The sequence below is a fragment of the Adiantum capillus-veneris genome, chromosome 22 (assembly GCF_014529385.1).
Source record: "Adiantum capillus-veneris isolate H3 chromosome 22, ASM1452938v2, whole genome shotgun sequence".
NCBI lineage: Eukaryota > Viridiplantae > Streptophyta > Polypodiopsida > Polypodiales > Pteridaceae > Adiantum > Adiantum capillus-veneris.
The window spans coordinates 64979920-65004438 of record NC_140952.1 but is presented as its reverse complement, the minus strand read 5'-3'; the positions used below and the strand labels follow the sequence as shown (position 1 = coordinate 65004438).

The window sequence follows — 24519 nt, the reverse complement described above, 5'->3', positions numbered from 1 at the left end:
TTTACAGAGACATCTCACGAGAAATACTTTACTGGTCAAAAATTTCAAAATAAGTGATGTCTGGATCAGGAGCCTGGACAGCATTACATGAGGGACATAATAGAAATCCCTTTTCAGATTTGGTTCTTCCACAAGACCAGCACTGTGCTTTGGATGTTCTTGTCTGAGTTGAGAGCGTTTGAACATGTCTTGTCAACTTCATGCTAAAGATTCGGGACTTTAATCCTGAAGTGGTAGCATAGGAACTGCAGACATATGTGTTTCGCTGCATGTGTGAAATGCCCATGTCCATGTTCAGAGGAATGTTATGAAAAGCAGAAGGGCCATGTTCTGCCAGTCCTACCATCAAGCAATTGTCTTTGATAGGATGTGAGCCATCATTTGCTGAACATTTTGCCTTTTCCACAAAAGCACGTTTGTTGCCAGCATCCTGAACTTGAGAGGCGTATGAGGAAGAGGATTGCAAAGCTCCATGAGGGCGCAGCTGCTTCGAACTCCAGCACAAGAGTGTCTTTCTGTGTGGATTGCCAGTTAGCGGAGCAGAAACGGAGAAAATTTGGAAATTGAGAAGTAAATCAAACGTAGCAGAGCAAATACTTGAGAAAAGACATGGATACGTGACAGCCCACTTCTAGTGGCTATGAAAGGTGCCCAACCCTGTGAGTTTAAAGTTCTCCTCGATTCAGCTGAGAGAGAAGAATGTCATCAACCTGACTGCACGTAAAACCCAGAACCCTTGCTTCTAACACGTAAGTATTAAACTTATATAGAGAGTACGTCAGGCTGCTCCACGTTGTCAGAATTCACCGTGGAACACCTTAAATCGGACGCTACGTCGCCAGCAAAAGAAATGACTAAACCATTCGCACGGCTACTTAACCCTCATCACTATACCACACTGGCATGTTCAAATGGGATGAATGGTGGAGGAGGAAAACATTGGGCGCATCAATCATGGACCGTCACATTCGACAGTTTCTCCAAATTTACTAATCTGCTCGAATTTACGAATCGACCCACATTTACAATATAAGATACTCGACAGTTTCTCCGAATTTACTAATCTGCTCGAATTTACGAATCGATCCTAGGGGACTACTTGATCTCAAGAAATGGAGAAGAATGAAAGATATGTTGTGTTTGCAAGAAGTCGAGGATGAATTGACCTTTATCTATCGCAAGAGCAATCCTTCAATAAGGATTTCTTGTATTGAGGATTGGCAAAGCATTCTAGAAGATGCACATTGCATACTAGGCTCACATCACCATAGGGATCTTGCTTCCACACTTGATACCTTGAAAACAACATGGTGTGTGGATGTTCGCAACTATGGTATTGCAATGTCCTACATCAAGGAATTTGTCAACTCATGTAGATGCGGCCATGGAAAGAGGTTTAATGTGGGTATCCAAAGTAAGTGGGATCTCAATAAGGCTCCATTGTATGCCATTGATTCAACAAGAGCTTACGTGGACACACAACTAGATCACAAAGTACGGCTAGTTATGGCACGTTCTTCCAAGAGGCATCATCCCACAAGCGTCATGATTGACTACATGTGTCATAGAGGTGGAAAGACAAAGCATAAAGGAAAAATATGTATATTGCGAACATCTAAGAAATGTGGGTGTCCATTCAAGGTACAAGTGCAATTTTCCAACCATAGTGACAATGTCTGTTTGCAAGTTTATCCAGTCCACGAAGGCCATATCCCAGGTACCAGGGTTGATTTATATCATTTGCCAGTGCATCCTCTTGTTCAGGAGTCTTGTGCAAACGATTTGTTTTCTATTAGTAGCTCTCGTCATGTGGCACACATGTCACTATTGAAAGAAAAGAATTACATTTAGAGAGCCAACAAGCTAGACCATACTATCTATCGATCCTTCATGATCCCAAAGGAGGTTCAAATGCTATCATACCAAAAACGTATTGAAGGTATTTTTTTTGTCTTCAATCACAAAACTTGTAAAGCTTGTAAATACTCATGTTTCTAAGCTAAACATCTTTTGCAGGAAGGATACCCCACGATGATTGGGAAACCATGTATCTAGAGGTAGCGGCTTTGCAAAAACAACACAAGGTTGTTAATTTTCTAATTTACGTATCCACAAGTTTTCTTGTAAGTCTAGACATCATGAGATTTTTTATTGTGATATATTTGTAGATTGTGTACTTCCAGCCTTATAATCCAAGCGTAGTAGATCCAAAAGATAGACCATTCATAGTAGTTCTTCAAGATGATTGGATGTTGCAAATGGCCTTGCGGTTTTCAACAAACAACTCTTGGGTAATTGATAGCACTTTCAAAACAAATGTTTATGGTCTCCCCTTGTTTGCAGCCGTACTACCTAATCAACTCGAACAAGAAATCTCACTATGGTTTAGGTTGTGTACTACTGATGCCGGTGGCCGTCATGAAGTTATTGCATTCGAGGTGACATTACAGAAAAAATTCTCTAGGATGGGTCAAGTCCGGCCCACTGCACTTGTGATTGACAAATCACAACAGGAATTAGAAGCCTTTCTCAATGTGACCAATGAAGATCCCTATTGTTTGGAAGATTCAAGTAAAGGAGCTGAGGGGGTCCAAATTGCATGTCATGTCATTTTGTGTTGGTTCCAGTGGCATAGTTTCGATAATCTCGAACCAATTACAGCATGCGCAAGATTTCAAGGCATGGTCAGCTTGGCATAGATTCAAGCATGCACGTACGTGATGCTGCAACAAGAAATTCCATGAAGTCCGTATGCCTTGAACTCGCTTCGATTCGAGTTAATCACATTTGAAAAGGTTTGTAGCCAAGAATTTGTAACTGATCCTTGCTTTAAGCTTCACCATGAATTGTGCATAAGGCAAGGCATTCCGAGAGAAGCCTTGCAACCAACCTCCATGAGGGTACATGAGGGCAGGACAAGCTTCAAGTTTCGACATGGGTTGCAAGGGGTATGGAAGAGCTACCACATAGGCCATGCGGCTAGCAAGGTAAGTCGGCACAAGTCATTAATGAGGTATGCATTTGTTTTTGAAGTTGTTTGGCAAAATTTGTTCGAACATGATGAGTGATTCTTGTTCCAACAAGGCTGTTGTACAAGTTCAATCTCCATTCATTTGCATGGTTTTTCTAGTATGAATGATCATCACTTTCACATGCAACTAAATTATGCCTATAATGTGCATGTTGCATTGTTACTTTGAAATTTACATAACATTTTGGGCAAGCAAGGCTTGCATTGCCTTCTAGCAAGGCTCGCATGCAAATCGAGGGGAGTGCACTTTAGGCACTCCAAGCACAAGCAGGGCTTGTGACAGTTGGTTTAAGCATTACAATTTTGTTGGCACCAAACCAATGCTGAACGTGCCAACATGACTCAAGCATGGCTTGAGTACCTGCAACCCTGATCTGTTGCACAGATCAATTGCAATTCAATTTTGATGCCCATGGAATCTCAAGGAGATCGGCACACCCTCTGGCTCGACTTCATGAAGGGTGCACAGAGCTCGGCATGGCTGACTTCTTGTCACTGCTTCCAGAAGCCGGCAAAGATGCTCGCCACACGGCACTAACCAATTTCAATTGAAATTGCTTGACAAGGTCAATTCTCGTTTTCCATCATCTTTGTACGTCGGTACCAACATCTGTTGACCAGAATTTGGGCATCTTGCATTGAAGATTCTCGCATTTGGACTATGCTATGAGCATACAAACTTGGCGGGGGAATTGGCAATATGACTGTCGGTTATTTCATTACATACCAGACAGGCGTATATGATATACGAGGGTGTATATGATAGACACGATAATTCTCTCTCGCGCAATAGACAAGGCTATGAGCTGCATTTGAGCGAGTTTTTCCTTGACATCTCAAGACAACTGGCTACAACAGGATGACCAGGTTAGACCATGTTCAGTTTTGTTTATTTTTTCATGTTTACAACTTTGATTGGAAAGTACTGCTTTTGTGCAAAGCAAAATGCTTTGACAATTTTATAGGAAGCAAGGCTTCTCCCTTGTGCCAAGGTACTGCCCAATGACTTGGCATCAAGGGCATTGGCACACAAGTTTGGGAAACTGGCAAAATAGGGAATCTCAGCTCACAGAATCCCTCCCAGTCTAAACTGTGCAAGGCACTTATGGTTTTTGCTCTCATGTTTGAGGCCATCACTTTTGCCAAGGGCTTAAGATTATGTATGCATGCATGCTAGCTAGGTGGATTCAATTCTACCGCCTCCTGAAACACGCTCCCGCTATAACACCAGCCTGTCAAGGACAAGATAAGTTCTGGATTGTTTCACATAATTTTGGTTGCTGGCAACGCACAACAACACTAAAAAGAACCTAAATCAAGGACTTAATTCAAAGGCAGAGTGCTATCATTAAGTCACACTAGTGTCGTCACAACCACATACACGGTAGGTGGGTCAGTCTATGACTTGTTTGTGTTTTTCTGTTACCTCTCTCAATGAGAGAGTCATAGCAGAAAACTGTGGTACGCTTATATATTGATAAGCTGCACACGAGCATGGGCACAGCATATACAAAGTAGTCACTTAAGGAAAAAATTTCAGCCCAGCGTTCTCTGTCTCTCTTTTTTTTCTTAGAGAATAAAGAAAACTTTTTAAGAATCTTTTGATATATGTTTTGCTCGTGAGTCAGCCTAAGCCAAGGTGCTCTAACTCTCAGCTAGAAATTGGGCAAGACACCATCCAAATTAGTCTTCATCAGTTCGTCGATTGACCACTAATTGTGATGAGGGCTATGAACCACACACACTGGCTAAGAGTCCTTGTCAGATCTCGGGTAAGACCCAGCTGTTAGCATTCCTTGGGTGATTGTTCTTAAGATCAAACAAATCTACCTAGTGGAGTACACATCGACGTTAATGGACAAGCAAGAGTCTTGTCATTACGGATGTTTAGGGTGTCATTTTTGCACTACATGTTTTCAGTGCGACGCTCGCATTGAGTTTTTTGATAACCATAAACTCACATCAGTTGATCTCTCCCACGGAGTCTAGATGCAACAAACCGTTGTGACAACATGGCTTCTCCATAAGAGCTCGGCATTTCACTTGTGTTGATATCCTGCTCTCTCTATAGCACTCTGAGTGTCTATGGAAGCACAATTTTGGGATAATACCCAACTGGTGTTTACTCAATCATCCCATAAGCATTGAGGATAACAGTTTGATCTATTCCCGTTATACTTTCAAGGAAAGAATTCCGCAATCTACCACGCGGTAGCGGACAAGTTCAACTTTTCAATTTGATTCCTCTCATTTTGTACACGGTTGACTATGTTGGTTACCAGTTACAATTACCTGCTAGTTGAGCAATTTCTACGAAGGATCTTACCAAGGGGTTTGACTACGTAGATTATAACCAACGGGTTTGGACTGCGAAGGCAACACCCAGGGTTTCCAATGCAATGTTGCTTGGTTTTTTCAAAGGTGGGCTATGTGCTCCTCTGCATTTGAATACGGGTAAGTGAACATTAAGTTCAACTCTCCAAGTACGCATCTATTGATTTGGTGTTATTCCATTTTTTAGTATGTTTTGCTTGGGTTTTTCAAGTCATATAAGTATGCTTGAATGTTTTAGAGACATGTCAAGGGCATGTTGAAACAAAGAATTTTGGGCCATCATGTCCCGTATATTTTTCTACATTATTCTGTTATGAATCCACGTGTAGGGTTCGATTTGGCACATGTTGTCACATGGGATACAACATGGTCTAGGAACTCAAGGAGTTCACTTTAGCCAGTGTGGAGCAATGATAATGAGGGTCCCTCTCACTGTCGCGGAGTGTTCATAGTTCCCTCCACACAAAAGTACAATTTGTGCTTGATGGATGTCACTTTCTCTTCCATCCTTACTTGAGCCATATTCCACATGTGGTGAATATGAGTCTTTCTCTTCCATCCTTACTTGATCCATATTCCACATGTGGTGAATATGAGTCTTTGGGACTGACATTGGTGCCTAATTCCTAATGATGTGTCGCGACAAAGTCCCTACGTGTTGGTCGCATTTGTTTATTCGACCATTTGGAGACACCGTATCAGGAACAATTTCAGTGGCCAAAAATTGTCGGGTACTAAGTACAGACTTGTTACGATTACAAGTACTATGAAACCACTTTAACAGAGGGTCATTTATCCAAATAGCCAAGTATGCTATGTTCATGAGAATGTCTCACGGTTGGTATCTAGGTACGACTGAGCTTTCACATTCTATTATGGTCCAAACCCTTGTTGCAAGGCTTTCACGTACGTGCCGTGGAAAGTCTCGTCATGGAATTGCGGCTCGGATTTGTTGGTGTTAAATGCATGCACACTAAGTGTTATGGGCCCTAGTGTTTAACACAGGTTTGTTCAAAGCGGCATGCAAATTCATGGACTTTCTTGTTCTTGCAATTTTTTGCACTTCAAAGTGCAACTTTTCAAGCAGATTTATGAGTTTGCACCCTACCATACAAGGTAATGGCTCGGGATGGGTGTCTGTGGTTGGATGGTCTATACTCCATGAGATTCCTCCACTCCAACCCACTTTCAACCTAGTCAGTTGCCTCCACTCCATATCTAGTATATGGTTGGATACTCACTGGTTGAGTCAAAGTTATTGTTAGTTGTGGAAGACTATCTGTAAAGTGGTTGGGGCAAGTACCTTACTCTTACTGTTGTTATTCATCCCGCATTGGATGGCAACTTACAAATTATTTTTCTAGTGCTAAAGGATATGCTAAGAGCATACGTTAGCACAAAGCGTTCTAAATGGGTGATTCTCTCCCTATTCTATACTTTGCTTCGATTTTCAACTTTGAACACCTGTTGTGGTGGGGTTGGATACCGATTCAATAGTTTCATAAGTGAACGACTTAGTAGGCGTGTTGTCAAAGCATGTTGGCATCATGTTGCCTTCATTAGGGATGAACATGTAGTTCTGTGTGTTCCAAAATGTTTAGAAGTCTGACATGAGGACACTCCCTATTCTGTCCCTCAGTAGCTATGAGCTTTTCAAGACACTCACACGAATTCGTAATCCAGCTCAGAACTTCATGGCAAGTTGTGCCAAGGTTTTCTTGCATTTTTTGGTATCTTCAGAAAGTCTGAAAACTGATTATGTCTTTTGACACCTTTTAGTGGTGGTTACTCCTTTAAAGTACTCAGGTGAGTTATAAATTGAGTTACCATTTAGATACAAGTGGTTGCAAAAGGACAACAATGTTGAAAATCAAGATGTTGCTCTTGGTTTCATTGAACCTCCTCACTACACCAAGTATCAGGCATCAGGACAATTGGCCCGCATAAGGGATACCAATAAGGAAAACATCAGTGTTCTTACGAAGATACTACCACTTGTGTTTTCGAGACAAACACGCTTCTCCACGGGGGGAGTAATGTCATGCCAAGGGCAAAGCCCGGTGGTCAAGGACAAGGCCCAAGGGACCGACTGCGAGTGTGGATAAGGAATGAGGCCCAGGGGACTATTTAAGCGAGGTTGGGAGGCTCATTCCAAGGCAGTCCCACCAGGGGCATTATAGCAACACCGAGCATGGAATTTTGGTAATTTCACCTTATTAGCTCCCTTTACTGAGGGCCTTCTACTTACTCTCTTGAACGATGTAGGTAAAGGTGATGTCAAGCTTGGTCTACAACAACTTGCAGACACAAATGCCTCAAACTTAATCTAAAATATGATTATTGCTACGCCCTTTTATATGTCTTTTTTTGAAAGCCGCAGATGCAACAATGCATTTGGGTGCACTGTTGGTGTGAAGGGTTCTTGGCATGATACCAATTACACCACCCAGGTATGAAATGTTCACAGGCCTTTATTAAATGTGGATGCGAATTAGCAGGCCAGACAGATCGATAACAACTTGTTGTGGTTTGACCACGTGCTATGGCTCATCCTCCACAACTTACCCACCTTCTTCCCAACAGAAACCCTCAAGCGATCCACAATTGCCTTCCTTCGCTAGGTGGCTAAAGAAGCACAGGAGGTCATCAAAGCATTTCTCCTACACATGCTCTACCAAGAAAAGCTAAAGAAAACTCTCACACATTCGGTGTTGTTCAATCAGGTCCCCCCTGGATTAAACTCGGCATCTGAGCTGGATGTTCTTTTACAGGCCGCTATTTAGTCTAGCAAAGGCACACAAGAGCAACAAGCACACAAGAAGACTTGTGGGAATCACACACTCACTCATTAGGGCCGTGGGCGCAATAACACACACCAACGCCCTCTTAACTCAACCCCCGGGCAAGGTGGACCACGGCATCACCTACAGATTCTTCAGTAAGTAGCTGCTCACCTCGCCCCCCTCCCTCTTACCCTTCTTATCTCACCGAGCCTTCTGTAAACCCCACTGCAAGAATCAAATCAGCCTTTAACCAAAATTGTATGGCAAGTGCTAAATCCCTACTCTATGATTATTTGCAGGTAATTTGAGATCTTCATGGACGGCTATGTCTCCCCCAACATAGTAAGAAGCTGGTCTTTTTATTATGGTCCATTTTGTAAACCCCTTTCTAGATATGAGGAATGTTGCAAGCTTTTTCAAGATTTTCCTTTTTGGACTTGGCATCTTAACTACCCCACTTTGGTATGAATGAGTGTTTACTTGGAGCTTTGACTCCCCCATCAAGGTTACATTATGTAATGCAGGGAGGATTCACCTCAATCACAACCACTCAATGTCATTGTAATGAGCATGGTATGGATGGCTCAAAACATATCATCACCACAAACTTGAATGGTTTTATGAGTCAATATATGGTCAAGCTATTCTACAATGGCCGGGGACATATCCCTATGAAGATTCCCAACTTTAATTTGGCTTATCAAGAACTAAACTGAGTACTTATGTTATTTCTTGAGAAAGAATGCATCACATTACCTCCGACCTTGAACACTTCTCTACTCACGTCACTCTTCTTGGCATATTGTAAAAACAACTTGCCCACAAAGAAAGTGCATCAACCCCACCCGGTTTTAGATACCGAGGTGGAGGAATTACGCAAGAGGTTCTTCACTACGTGTGTAGACAAGGCTCCTAACAATTTGGTACTAATTTGCAAACAATTTATCTCCTCTCGAGCCAAAGAAAGACTTAGAGGAAAAGACTTCTCCTCATGGCCACATAACATTATGGAGGTCACTCACAACATCTCCAACTTTCTAAAACCAATTACTATTCCTCTAAACTTGATATTACCCTATCTCATAGCCAATTACAAACTACACAAGAAGGCATTTAGATGGATTACTTGCGGATCATCTTTGTTCTATTCAAAAGCCTCCCTTCTTAAGGCATGCATACTCAAAACTTGCATACCCGCACTCAAGTCATGAGCCCTGTAAATTAATCAAAGAGCACTACTCTGTCACAACCTCCACATACAATCATGGTGGATTGTTGAGTCAGTCTATGAATGCATCATAAACCTCCCCGAAAAAGCCACATACCTTTGCTCAGGGGATGTTAAGAGATACTATGAAAACATCCCACATGATGGAATACAAGGGCTTATTAAAATACTTAGTGGGCTCATTAGATATGTCTTCTCCACAACATAGGGAGAATTCATATCTTTCAAAAAATTCCCATCCCAATATATTGAGGGCACATGGACCTCATATAAGTACAAAAGTGGGTTATCATTTGATGTGCATGAGGTGATAACACTCAACACATGGTTGATCAGCAATGTCTTTATCCAATGCCAAGGTGAAGTTTGCAAACAAACAAATGGCATCCCCATGGGGTTAGCATGCTCCCCTCTATGGTGCAACCTTTACCTTCATGCCTTGGAGTACAACTACATTAGCACAACCTTAAATCAACCAAACCCAAAAGACATTCTGACCAAACTTGGGACCCCATACAGGTATTTTGATGACATATTTCTTGTGGATTCAAAGGACCCTGCATACTTCATAGAGCAGCACAGAATTTACCCACCTTGCTTGACCATAGAAGCGATTATTGGAACCAACACCAAATTCCTTAATCTCTCACTCACCATATGCAATGGCATCCTACATAAGAGGATGGTGCAAGAAGAAGTCTTAGAAGGATGCCCCCCCCCCCCCCCCCCCATTAGATATCTAAAGAGGTTTAGAAACCGACCCTCAAAATGGGCACATAAGGTCATCATCTCACAAATGAAACCCATAATTTTTTGTAACACCCTCCCTCAGATGCAGCCAATGATATAAATCAACTCATTGATGCCTTTTGTCTTAACAGGTTTGAGAGAGCTAAGCTTTCTAGACATGTGAGGAACTCTCTGAAAAAAATGTCATCAAACCCCTTTATGTGCAATCCCACTCAAGTGGTGGACCTGGTAAAAATTGGAGGGCACTAGGACCCCTTTTTTGGGGCCTAGTGCCCCCAATAAGGGAACCATAACCACTCAATCCTAGTGTGGGTGGATGAGGGTCTCTCTCTCTTACCCCCCATAAAAAAGATATCTAGGCTCTAATAAATGGGAAAAGCCTATACATGCTAAAGGCCTCCCAATTTGAAATAAGAAATCCACCCAAGAGTATCCGTGCACTCATGGAATCTTGGTGGTTACACCACTCTCCCACTCTCCTCATTCTAAAATAAACCAACTAGGAGGGGAGCCCAAAAGTCATAAGCCTAGCTATAAAAGGGGAAAGGGTCTCTTCATTTTTTGCACACATACAACTAGAGGCTGACATTACAAGGAACAAGATCTACCCAAACTTACACTTACCCCCCACGGAGTCACCCTCATAGGTCTAAGATTGATTCTTGTTTGTTTTATTATTAAGTGGACATCTATAACATGTAAGATTTCTCTATGACACCTGTCTTTCACCATGTACTAATTTTGTATTTTTTTATGGTGATGGTGATAGGTAACGGGGACCTCTTTTACTTAATGGTCTCAAAAATGGAATCTATCCTCCCGTCTTTCACCATGTACTAATTTTGTATTTTTTTATGGTGATGGTGATAGGTAACGTGGATCTCTTTTACTTAATGGTCTCACAAATGGAATCTCTCCTCCCAAAGGTATTGTTTTACTATCACCCATCTCAACCTGTTGTATTTTTTGGCATTAATTTTTTAAGAAAAACTCTTGGTTGAGGGTGTTCAAAAATATGAGTCTCCATCTCTATTTGATTTATTTAATGTTAAGTAGGTTCGAAAATCTATGGGGCTAACTTAACCACCTACTATCTATACCTTCACAATCGAGACTTTCATAACTTCTACCCTCTCTAGTTCACTCTCTCTCTCTCTCTCTCTCTCTCTCTCTCTCTCTCTCTCTCTCTCTCTCTCTCTCTCTCTCTCTCTCTCTCTCTCTTTCATAACTTGCAAGATGTAAGTGTATGGTGCGATAGCGTATTTTTGAGTTTCTTTAAGACTTCCTGGCGTGCCATTCGGACAATTGGCAATTATGCAACTATACTTCTCTCTCTCTCTACACATTTACAAAAATTGAACTTAGAACTAAATGTTAGTCAAGTTAGTTTTGCTAGTTAAGCTAACTTGAACACTTGATTAAGTTAGTGGGTTAACTACCACTACCTGACTGAGACTACCCGGATGAGACCTAATTAACTCATGGCCTAACTAGATCACAAAGGAAACCTAACCAGGTTAGGCTAAGGCTATATGGGTTGAACGAGGCCTTAATACCTTTTGACTTAGGGACTTCGGATGTAATAAACCCAAGGGCTTATACCCTGGGCCAACTTGAAGGCAAAATCCTTTTTTAGGCCAGGTGACCTCGATAGTTATGATAGGCCCGACAATGCAGTCATAGCATCTTCACTGTAGATGAAATTGGTGATAGACGCCTTGAAATTTGTGAGGCTTGAAGAGAAGTCCACCTAGTAGCATGGTGCGTTGGTTTGATCTAGGGCACCTTTTGATGCAGAACGGAGTAAGATGCTTTGAGCAAGATGGAGGAGAAGCATTACTTAAAGGTGAGCTCATTATTTTGAGTTCACTTAGTTCCATGTCAGTATTTCCTAACAGTAATTGCTTAGTCTGTGAGCATAGTCAGGGCTTACTTTTTGTGAGAACCCTGCTGATTAAGGTATCAACTCTTCAACTCCTTCTTCTCTAAGCGACTGGGTAAGTAGGATATAGTAGCATTGAACTTGGAAGTTTGAAGTTTCAAACCACTCTGCCATGGCGATGAACAATACGACTGGACCATTTGAGGTACCAGAACAATAAATTAGTTTATGTTTAATTCTTCTCTAAGGTATGGAGTAGTAACTAAACTTAGGAAATGGGCATGCATCGTCTATGCATTGTAACTATTGATACAAGGATACCATGTTGGATGCATGGTTTGGCTAGATGAATGTCGTTTATCAAGGAAATCTGGCGGGATTAACCTGTCTCAGAAGGATTAACATACTTATCCTTGTTAAATTCTTCCACCTTTTACAACGTTCTCCTCTTTTAGTATATGCTAGGGTAACATGGATGACAATTAGAGTCACCCCGTTACCTGTAATGCTTTTTGGAAACTAGTCTATTGATTTTTTTCTTACTGTGGATGCAGGTAAGGGTGCTCTCTTTCTGGCTTTGCTAAAGGAAGGATGTGTTGTCACTTTTCCCTTTTCTCTATTAGGACCCCAGAGAAACTAAGATCTCGCCTGCACATTAGACAGATGTATCTTTAAATATGAATGACTAAATAGATATGTCTACTTGAAATGGATGTTGTGGTCTATGGTTTTTGAATTTTTTATGAAGTCTCATGTGCTATTTTAGCCTATATTTATAAGAAACTCTCTCTCTCTCTCTCTCTCTCTCTCTCTCTCTCTCTCTCTCATAACTTTCAGGATGTGGATGTATGGCGCAGTGGTGTATCTTTGAGTTTCTTTAAGTCTCCCCTGCGTTCCATTTGGACAATTGTATGTATATATATATATATATATATATATATATATATATATATATATATATATATATATATATATATATATATATATATATATATATATATATATACACCATCAGAATGGAGACTTTCATAACTTCTACCCTCTCCATTTCTCTCTCTCTCTCTCTCTCTCTCTTTTTCTCTAGTAGGACCCCAGAGAAACTAAGATCTAACATGCACATTAGACCGATGTATCTTTTAGTGTGAATGACTAAATATACATGTCTACTTGAAATGGATGTTGTGGTCTATGGTTCTTGAATTTGATGAAGTCTCGTGTGCTATTTTAGCCTATTGTTGGTGGATATGCCGCGACGGACGTCAGCATAGCAAGAACTCACCTAACAAGAATTGTCAGCTTAGGACGAAGCTCGATCTGCAGGCGCGTGGAAGCAAGTATAGGGTGTCAACCTACACTCGACCGACTATGGACTACTTTCTACAGAGGTCTCTATCCAATGTCTAAGTTACAGCCTACTATTGTGCACAAGAGGAGATTTCCTACAACGCTTCCATGAGCAAAATACCCATTAGACGTTCTCAAAACGCTACGAAACTTGAGGGATATCCTATTTACACCAATAGGCCACTCTCCCTAAGGTCCGTGACCCAAAACCCTACCCATAAACACCTAGTGCAGAATCACGTAGGATGCCTGACAGGTTTTTGCAGGTCGACGTTTTTGAAAACTAAGGTGCCTGCTAAAATGCGAAAACAGACACCGTTTGCTTACCGAATCCCTGGAAATAGCTCGCAGGTCAATCTCGCGAAGCCAGGTTGTACGCACGCAATGTGGTCATCGGTGCGTAGCTCTCTCCGGGGACAACACGCTTCACTTCTTCGTACTCGATTCCGACCACCAGTGTGCGCGTAGCGTCAAGATAAGCTCTCACTCTCTCTCATACACAAAATACGCTTCTCACAAACACTTCATAGAATGAACAAAGGGTTTTTTTCATTAAGGTTAGAATTTGGTATATATACCTTCCAAATACAAAACCTCATGTTCCAAAGTGAAATCCTACTCAGTCTTATGGCAAAAATAATATACAAAATTGGAAACTTTTGCAAGCCCCAAGTATTTACAAGTGAAATTACAAGTTTTCTTAATCAAAGAATGACTACATAGGATTTCCTTCTTTTCTCATTTCGTCAGTCTTCAGTTGAGTGTGGCCGCCAGTCTTCAGCTAACACTCCCCCCCTCCTAGCTCATGTCGTCCCCGACATGACAGTAGAGCCGCTGCTTCAGTGGAGGATGTCACACATCTTCAAAACAGACTCATATCGTGCATGCTAGGCTACTAATGTTGGGCCGAATATATCTGTGTCGATGGTGAAGAAGCCGGTGTAGAAGGCTTTTTCAAAGGCTTGGAGATGGTATGAGGGCAAGAACATTATTCTTTGTGGTAGAGGGCATGTATCACCTCATGGGAAGGTTGATCAGAGAGTTCATAAGCACATCTATAAGTGTCCTGGAAGAAGAATATGTTGTATGTGTCTTGTCCAGGTTTGAAGACCTCAAAGACTGCCAGAAGTGTTTTACATATCTTTCTGAGCATAATGCAAGAGAGGTCAGACGAGCCAGTGAACAATTTAATGGTGCCCGTCAGGGTTTTCACCATGTATTGCTCACTCATTCTCTCGCCTGCCTTCAAGCCTGGCAGCTTCGGGTAGCCACGTGGGGTGGCTTCTCTTCAGCAATTCATGTTCCTTCCGTGTTCGCATCCTTGGTAGAGGGCAAAAGCTGAGGTCATCTCTGATCATTTTAGGCGCCTCTACCAAATGTACTAAATACTGTGCGTATTTAGTGAGCCATGCCTTCCTCCATTTTGGTTGAGAGTCCACAATGAGCTTAACACCTTGTGGTTTGGTGATGTCTTCATGGTACAACAGCATTATAGGCTCCTCTTTAATCCTCTTGTTGATTGTAGCAGCCTCGTATTTTAGAAGAGGATAGGGAAGAGAGGGTTGGAGCCATTCATGTCAAACGACATTTGCATCTAATTTCTGAATGGTCATTGACTTCAATATCCTCTACTCCCACTGCATTGCTTCTTTGGCGGTGTCTTTTATGGCTGCTTCTATTGCTTTCTGTAGATTGTCTTCTTCTTCTTGTGTCAGATCCCGGGGCTCTTGTAATGGTCCCACAAGAATGTCCTCTTGTATTGTTGTGTCCACCGGATCTGACACATTCTCTATATCAATTCCTTCCATAGCAGCCGGCCCATGACTTTTTTGATGTTCTTCACTTGTTTGGCACTTAAGTTCGTCCAACTGCTTTTGTAAGTCATCTTTTGCTAACTGAGCTTGTTCTGTCACCAGCTACTAATAAGTCATTAAGTTCTGCATTGACTCTATCAGCTTTCTCTAGCTTCTGTCTTACCTCATCATTCTCTGTCTGCAGCGTCTTTGTATCATCTTCTAGTCTTTTCTGAAGCTTAACCAATTCTGCTTTCAATGATTTGTTATCATCTTCCAATCTGCTTTGTATCACCATTGATCCCTCTACCAGCATCACTCTCTACCTTTTTTCAAGCGTCAGCTCTTTTTGAAGTTCTATCATTTGTTCTTCAAACACATCTCTATCTTGGCTAGTGCTAGTTGCAGCTGCAGCTCTTGCTCTGCCCGGAGACGCTCTCAACCTCTGAATCATTTGATCTTTCACTTTGATTTGATCCTTTAGTTCAATCACCTCATCTTGGCTAGCCTCATGTGATATTTCAGCCTTGTCCTTGGCCTCTTTCAAGCTCTCAACCTATTTTGACTCTTCCGCCAGCTGTAGGGTGAGCCCATCCTTTCCTTTTTGGCTTCAGTCATTGGCTTCAGTCAGAGCATTGCTGATTTTTTGGTACTCTTCTTCAGAGTTCATTAGCTTCTGATTGGTTTCTCGGTTTTGACTTTCTAACTCTTGACATTTCTTCAGTGCTGCTTCTAGTTCAGCTTGCAGTTGTGCTTAGCTGTGCATTTTCTCTTGACTTTACTTCTGAAGTGTTTTCACTTCAGCTTTCACCTTTTCTTCACTCAACCTCAGCCCTTCATACTCAATCTCTTTGGCCACTGATCTGACTCTTAATCCTTGCAATCTCTGCATCACTTCTTTCGAATCTTCGGATTGTGGTTGCAAATCCATGGTATCTGTTGCAATCTCCTTTAGCTCCACCAAATGAGGGCTTAGAGTGTATTCTTCTGGTTTAGGGTTAGACAGTTGAAAAGTTCTATGAGCTGCCTCTTCTCGAGTGTATCCAGCAGCTAGTAGATCCAGGAATATTCCATAATTTTTTGCTTCCGGATCTTGCTTTGGTTCAAATTCTTCCTTCTCCTCTTTCTCTTTGTCCTCTTCTTTCTTGGAGTCTTGTTGCTTCTCAGATTTACTCAACTCCTCAGTCTGTCGAGGTTGAGGAGGACTAGGAGGATGTGGTGATGGTGGAGGACTGTACTTGCGGCTTGATGGTGGGGTTGATTGCTTCTTTTTGAAGTCCCTGCATACAATTTACTATCACGCAATGTATGCACCAACCATTTTGGCATACCTCTAGCCTGCTCATTTTCAGCCCTTTCCTCATCAAGTACATCATGTACATCTGCATCAGTAATAGGCTGATGTGTAACATTTTCAAACCCCCCCCTAGGCTGTACATTTGCCTCATTGGAATTTACATTCATATTTCCACCACTGAAAAGAGGCAACAAAGTGTTATGAATGTCATGTGAGCTTAATTATTGTCTCTAGTACATGAGAGCAAGGGCTAAACAGAATCTTCCACAAACACTACATCCCGTGAAACCAGAATACAATTTGTTTGCGGATGATACGACGTGAAACCTTTGCTTTCAGCACTATAACCAACAAAAATACATTTGACAGCCTTATCATCCAATTTTTTGCGATGTGTTTGTGGCACCAAAGCATATGCCAAACAGCCAAAAACATGCATGTGCCCAATAGAAGTCTTTCTATCATGTCATGCTTCATATGGAGTAATAGACTGCAAAGCTTTCGTAGGACACCTGTTTAGTACATAAGTGGCACACATGATGGCCTCAAGCCAAAAAGAATGCGGCAAAGCTTGACTTTTGAACATACATCGTGCCATTTTCGTAAGTGACCTGTTTTTCCTCTCAGCAACGCCATTTTGTTGAGGTATATAAGGTACAGTACATTGGTGTTTTATCCCACGACTAGCCAGAAATGCATTAAATTCATGAGACATATACTCTTCCCCCTTAATCAGAACGGAGGGTGCCCATAGTACATTTTGAGACATTTTCAGCCATAGCCAAAAATTGTTTGAAGTACATGAAAACTTTGGACTTCGCTTTAAGTGGAAATACCGATGCATGCCTGGAGTACTCATCAATGAAAGTCACAAATTAAAGGTAATTGCCCAACGACGGAGTTTGCATGGGCCCACAAACATCACTATGCACAAGCTGTAACCTGCATGTGGCCCTAACTGAACCATCCTTTGGAAACTTCGAACGCTGCATCTTACCCAAAATACAGCCTTCACAAACATGTTTGACAGGTGCTTCAAGAGGCGGCAAAGAAGCAACCATATCAGATTTCTGCAAACAGAGCAAACTAGCAAAATTTAGATGAACAAAACGTTTATGCCAAAGTTTTGCATCTGAAATATCCCTTAAATCTGCAACTGGATTTGACATGCATGCATCATGGACAACAGGATTTTAAGTGCACTCTGCACTAAAAGCCCATTCTGCATCAACATCAGCATCACGGTCTCCTTTTGTAGAAGACTCAACAACGGCTGTATTTGTAGTGGAACCAACATTTGCAGTGGAACCACCCTCTTTCTTCTTAGCCTCTTTGGCCTTCAACTTAGGACACTGCTTGATCAACTGATCATTAGCTTTACAATAATGGCAACACATCTTCTTTTTTCCCTTATCACCAAAATTGCCAAACAAAGTGTTTCCACTCGTAGCAGAACCATAAGAAGTGGTTGTATTGTTGTTATCACCCTTTCTTTGAGAAGCAATAAAAGCATGTTCAACTGCACGCTGTCTAGTCCTGTTTTTTCTTGAAAGTGACTCTTGCAATAGCAATGTGCATAATGCATCTGCACAAGGAAACTGTATGAAATTACTTCACCTGCAAAAATAAGTTCCTCATTGATATCCTTGACACCAGCAAGGAAAGTGTCCATATCATCTTCCTCATGCATGATCTTCGACTCCAGCTCTTTACGTAGCAAAGCAATTTTAGCCTCATTGCGGCTTGCATAAAGACCTGATAGAATATCCCAAGCTTGTTTTGCAGATTTTACTGAACGAATGTGAGGAACAATGTTGCACTTCACAGACAACACAATCAATGCATGAGTCTGCGCATCCTTTACATCTCCTCAGCAACAAACATCTTGAACACATCTGTATTGTTGTCAGCCATGGTAAATGCTGCACCTGATGTAAAAACTGTCCGAAAAGAGGAGAACAAAGCGGGAACAACACGTGCTATATAGCACAAACCGTAGAAGACTATAAGGCACCTATTAAGCAGAAAACGACACTAACAGAAATTCTGCACAAAATGACAAAATAGCATGTTGCCTGTTGTGGAAACGGAGGCCGAGATGTGCCCGAATTAGAAATCTGGGCTGACTGAGCTCTACGAGATCACCCAAAAAATTTGTCGACTTGCGAATGCTCGCCAAACCTTACTGAAATCGAAGAAAATGAGCAGGCGTGTGCTGGAGCAACTGGCGACTAAGCCCGGGAGGATGGAACCTGCTCTGATACCAGTTTTTGGAATTAGGGTTGCAGAGAAACATACACAGCTTGGAGAAGACGAAGGAAGCTCAAGGCACACAATAGAGAGTGTATTACTTAGTGTGCAATGGAAAGATAGATAGCCCTAGACTGATGGGCGTATATACAATGCATAGGGGGAAAAACCTCCTAAAGAGGGAAAAAATGCCCCGGCGGTCCTAGTGTGTTCACACAGATCACTTCCACATGTATATGGTAACAAACAATATCTAAAGGAGAACAAGCTTGGAGAAGTTCAGATACACTCAACAATGACTATTCAGATGAAATTCGAATGGAGAAAGAAGCTAAATCCTTAGGTAGAAGAAAAGGAGGTGAGATACCAAATTGGTTTTTAGTAGATGATCAGGAGTCCGAAATTGGAGTGTGGATTCAAAGTTAGATCCACAAATGGTAAAGATCAACAAACACCTAAGGCCAGAGATTAAAGAGAAGGCAAGACATATGTTTCAAAAACATAGGGATGTCTTTTTGTGGGAACATATGGAGCTAAAGGGGGTTCATCGAGAAGTTTGACACCATCAAATACCACTAAAGACAGATGCTCAACGAGTTATATTATTACAGAGATACAAGATAAACCTAAACTATGCAAAGAAGGTGAAGAAAGTGATTGGAAACCTTCTCAAGCGAGATTCATCACTAAAGGAACAAGATGTGATTGGTTGTTCCCAATCGTGGTAGTGCCAAACAAAAATGGTAGTGTGTGTGAATGACAGAAAGCTGATTATTCAAAACCATCAAAGACCCATTTTCACTACGATCCTTGGATATGATGTTTGATGAGATAGTTGGTGGACACAAGATGTACAGCTTTTTGGATGGCTATAATGGATATAACCAACTAAAGATTGCACCAATAGATAGGACCAGAATGACTTTATCATTGAATGCAACTCATTCATGTATTTGGTCATGTCATTTGGATTATGTAATGCCCCAACAACATTTCTAATATGTATGATGGAGATTTCAATGAGTTCTTGCACAAATATTTGGCAATATTTGTTAATGATTTCATTATCTATTCATCTAAAGAGATGCACCTACTATTCCTAGAAATGGTATTTGAGTGATGCAGGGGGGACTGATCTGTCTAAATCCTTTCAAATCGGTGTTTATCGTCTCGAAGGTATAGCTACTGGGACATGTCATATCCAGGAAAAAAAAAGAGAGATATTGGAAGATAAGATCCATAGTGTATAGTAGGAGATGTAAAGAATTTTGGATGCCTATAATGGATATAACCAACTAAAGATTGCACCAGAAGATAGGACCAAGATGAATTTATCATTGAATGGGATACGTACATTCATGTATCTAGTCATGCCATTTGGATTATGTAGTGCCCTAACAAGATTTCTGAGATGTATGAGGGAGATTTCAGTGACTTCTTGCACAAATATGTGTGGCGATCTTTGTTGATGATTTCATTATCTAATCATCTGAAGAGATGTACCTACTATTCCTAGCAATGATATTTGAGTGATGCAAGGGGAAGAGGTTCTAAATCCTTTCAAATCAATGTGTATGGTCTCGAAGGGATAGCTACTGGGACATGTCATATCCAAAATTGATATTGAGATGGATAAAGATAAGATCCAAGTGTCCAACGGGCTAGAGCACCCATGAATATATATAAACTCAGCTATTTTTTGGGATATATCAATTTTTATCGGAGCTTCATTCACACATTCGTAGCTAAGGGACTTCCACTATCTGAACTTACCCAAAACGAAGTTAAATTTAGTATGGTCCCTTGAATATAAGTAGCTTTTTAGAATATGCATACATCTATTAGTATGAAACCAGTGCTTTGTTAGCTGCACTGGATGTTATCTTTCATGTGCATGTTGATGCTTTTGGCATGGAGATGGGTGCTATTTCAGCTCAACTAGATGGTTGAGCTAATTATTTAGTGTATTTTGTCCATCGGAGATTCAGTAAAGCAAAGTAAGTGTACTCATCCACTGAAAGGGAGGCACTTGGAATGGTTTTTAGTGCTACAAAGTCCACACATTATTTATTGAGAAAGCTCTTCCATTTCTATGTTGATCTCATCATGTTTTAATTTATTTGATCAATAAGGTTGTCATCCAAAGAAGATTGATCAATTGGATCATGTTTTTATTGGAATTTGATTTTAAGATTTACCATAAGGGTGGCAAGACACATTGTGGTGCAAAAATTTTGTCCAAAAGTACGAAAGGTATCACATTAGATTCATTAAGTGATGAACTAGTAGATGTTGAATTATTCCCACAATGACTATGGAGGAGCGAGATTCACAGCAAGATGTGTATGATTTGTAATATGGTGAAATACTAGAGGGCCGATCACAATCTAGTAAGAAGGCTCTCGTTCTCAAAAGTTTGGAGTTTATGATTATAGCTAGGTGGATCTTTATACAGACCAGGTATTGATGGAGTATTAAAAAGGTGCGTGCCTGTGCAAGGAAGGATCTAGGCTATTATTGAAGCTCACACTAGAAGCTCAGGAAGGCACTTTTCTACTCACATCGCTTACAAGAAGATTGTTCAATATGGTTTATGGCGGCAGAGTATGATATCAGATGTGAGAGCTTTTTGCAAGATGTGTGATATTTGCCAGAGAATGGATATCAGGATTTATTTGGATGTTACATGGTGTGTATAATGGGCCCAAAATAAATCTTTACTATTCAACACCATAAGAACTCTAATCACAAACAACTCAATTGTCAAATACATCGAATTCAAAAACTCAAGTCATGAATTTATCCCTGATAGGATCTGATATGAACAAAGGCAACAAGTATTTTCAGAGTAGTGCTGATTTGAAACTCATCAGGCATGAGACTCAAAGTGATTATCTAGAGATTGGAACAATATCTAATGTAACCACAAGACAAGAGTTTGAATTTGCTAATGGTTTACTGGCGGGCATTAAAGACTAATCTTTTTGGGAATTGTGTGAATTATGAATAGGGGGACTGACGTTTGCAAGCACAACATGTCAATAATAGCTATTATTTCCCCAAAGCGCTAGAGGAGTGGGTCACTCATGGCCCAAATTAGAGTTACCACGCAATGAGTATGCGACCCTAAGAGCATTTCATCGTCGCATGTGCACACATAGCCCTCACAAGAGCCTTTGCCGATAACCACTACGCAAGTGAGCAACCCTATCCACACTTGGTTTTCATTACCAAGCTCCTCTAGCAGATTTTCATTCTCAACCCAAGCTAATTCTCAGTCTTTGGAGATGGGGGAAAATGATCTCTTCGAAAGCGACGCAGCCAGAGTCTAACATCACAATAGTAAGAGCTCGCATAAATACTTCAACCTCCACCGCGATAAGCAAAATAGTAGACCACCACTTCCTATCAAGCCATATGAAAGTATACATTTAAGGATGAAGAGAAACAGTTACCGAAAAACTAGAGCATGCTACTCATGCTAGAACAACACAAATTCCCATTGATATGGGGCTTATAGAGCAGTGGGTTGAAACCTTCAATCCAGACACAACAATTGTGATCATTAAGGAGAGATAGATCCAATTGATTGTGGCTATAATTGCACACATTTTCAAGCTCCCATAGGATCAAAAAATTAAATCTTGTACAGCTAACAGATTAGTAGATTTCTAAATGAAATAGCTAAATCAAGGAAAACGAGAAAATAAGATGGACAAAGAATCCCAATCTTTGCTTTGGAAGAGAAAGTAGCATACAAACTCGTTCAATGCAGCTATAAGTTAGAAGAATAGCCCAAGATATTTATTCAAAAAACTCTTCACTATATTACTTGCCAAAGCACTAGACAACAAGTGGTGTCCAATACATTTGAGTTTGATATTGTATAACATTGTAGTGGCACGACAACCAAGTGCTATAAGTCTGAAGAATAACCCAACATATTTATCTAAAAACTCTTCACTATATTACTTGCCAAAAAATTAGGCAACAAATGATTAATAAATTTGAGTTCAATATTGTATAATAGTGTAATGGCATAGACAACCGAGGTAAATACACAACACTTGTTCAAGGCATGGTACATATTGAAGTTTTTCTACTGGATAACTTGTGAGTTTGAACATCCTAAACTTCTGGCATTGAAGCCCAAGAAACGAGAATACCAGACATTGGCTCTAACATGACTAGAAGGGCAACCAAACTAGTCCACACCAACCACAAAGAAACATGGACTCGAGAGTGATCAAGGGGCAGAAGGATCAAAAAAGCCCACCAAGAAACAAAGACTATCAAAAGAATAATGGACTAGTTAAGTGGCATGGCCAAGAAAATATTGGCCCCATCTATGGAGAAGTAGTCTAAGGTAACCAATGAACTAGCAAGAGGGGCATTAGAAGTCAAGGCAATAGTACCATTGCCAGATACTATTCCGGAAACTGCCATCAATTTACAAAGAAGCCTAGCCTAAACAAGCAAGAAGCCAAAGATATATGAACAAACAACCATCAGCACGAGACAAATAACCACACTCACTACAACAGTGGTTCAAAAATTACCTGACATACTCCACGCCTTACAGAAGCAACACCTAGTAGGGAATTTACTAGTCGATGCATCACGTTGACTGCCTATACCATACAATGTTTTTGTAATCAGGTATGAAACTGAGAGCAGAGATGTGGATACAATTACATATGGCTGCATAGTCATAATCCAAACAAAATGGAATACAATTGTTAATGTTGGACCAAATGATGGAAGCTCATGCTAGCAGAGAGAGTTTTGAGATTGACCTGCTAAGGCAACAAGTGGAACAAGAAACCCTAAATGCCAACAAGTGGAGGTATGAAGTAATGAGACTGAAAGAAATTCTAAAAGATGAGGAAGTAGAGAATGAACAACAAAGAAAACATTAAAGAATTGGAGCAAAAAATTGAAGAACTGAAAATTATCAATTCTAATATAAATGCTTCGAAACAGAATCTAGGGAAGGAATTGAAAGAGTCCCGGTCCATGTTGGCAAGCGGCCATTGATAGTTGAAAGGAGGTCCACGATGTAATGAAGCAATCAATTATGGATACGTATATCTACCAATCTTTGGTATCACAAACTCTAAAGGAAACCTATCCCTAAATCCGGCGGACCTACAAAATCTGGTTGCAAATATGAAGGATGACCTAGAGAATAAGGCCACCAAAGATACAAGTGCTTAACCAACTAGGGAATGCTGGAGCACATCCAAGCAAGGCACAAGGAAGATGATGAAGAGGATGACTAGGATGGCTCTATAGATGTAGATACAAATTCCAATAAAGATGATATGACGATGATGATGGTCAGACAAATGCTCCAAATCAGAGCCAAGATGATCGGACACATGACCTATCTCAACCACCACCTAATCAGACAACGAACAATTGGCCAAATCAAACACCTAGAAGCCAAACAAATCAAACTGATCCTACTAAACAATAGATGTTCTTTGTATGTAGGAACAAGGGAAAAGCGGTCCAGGTAGAAACAAACTCGAACCATAACTTTGACTTTTCTAGTCAATGTCTTAGTCTGAATAAGAAGTTATGAAAAGGAAAGCAACTCCAGATGCAAACTTACCTCCAAGATAACAATGCTTATTCATATCTAGAGAGGTATGAGATGTTATTTGTCGACGCTAAGAGGATAGTGAAGCAATGGAAGGCTTTGAGCTACCATGAGAAACAAATATGTCAATTGCCTCCTCAGCCAAATGTGGTCCAAGTCCCTAATTGAATGCCTAAATATATGCTTACACGGGCTGACATTGATGGAATCCTTACACATGGA

The 24519-nt window shown here is 40.8% G+C and overlaps 1 protein-coding gene across 2 annotated transcripts in view; it reads right to left on the bottom strand.

The window, feature by feature from the left end:
• Positions 1-877, bottom strand: part of LOC147429491 (DNAJ heat shock N-terminal domain-containing protein) — a 41239-nt gene extending 40362 nt beyond the window's left edge. Inside the window, exons 1-3 of one of the 2 annotated variants that reach the window (XM_086495185.1) lie at positions 598-877; positions 344-515; positions 33-265 (exon numbers count right to left, since the gene is read on the bottom strand). In XM_086495185.1, coding sequence (XP_086351311.1) covers positions 33-265; positions 344-515; positions 598-611 — 419 coding nt within the window. In that variant the 5' untranslated portion in view covers positions 612-877. Of the gene's footprint in view, positions 1-32; positions 516-597 lie in introns of both variants that reach the window. The other variant, XM_086495184.1, reaches the window with a different exon arrangement.
• Positions 878-24519: the final 23642 nt, after the last annotated feature.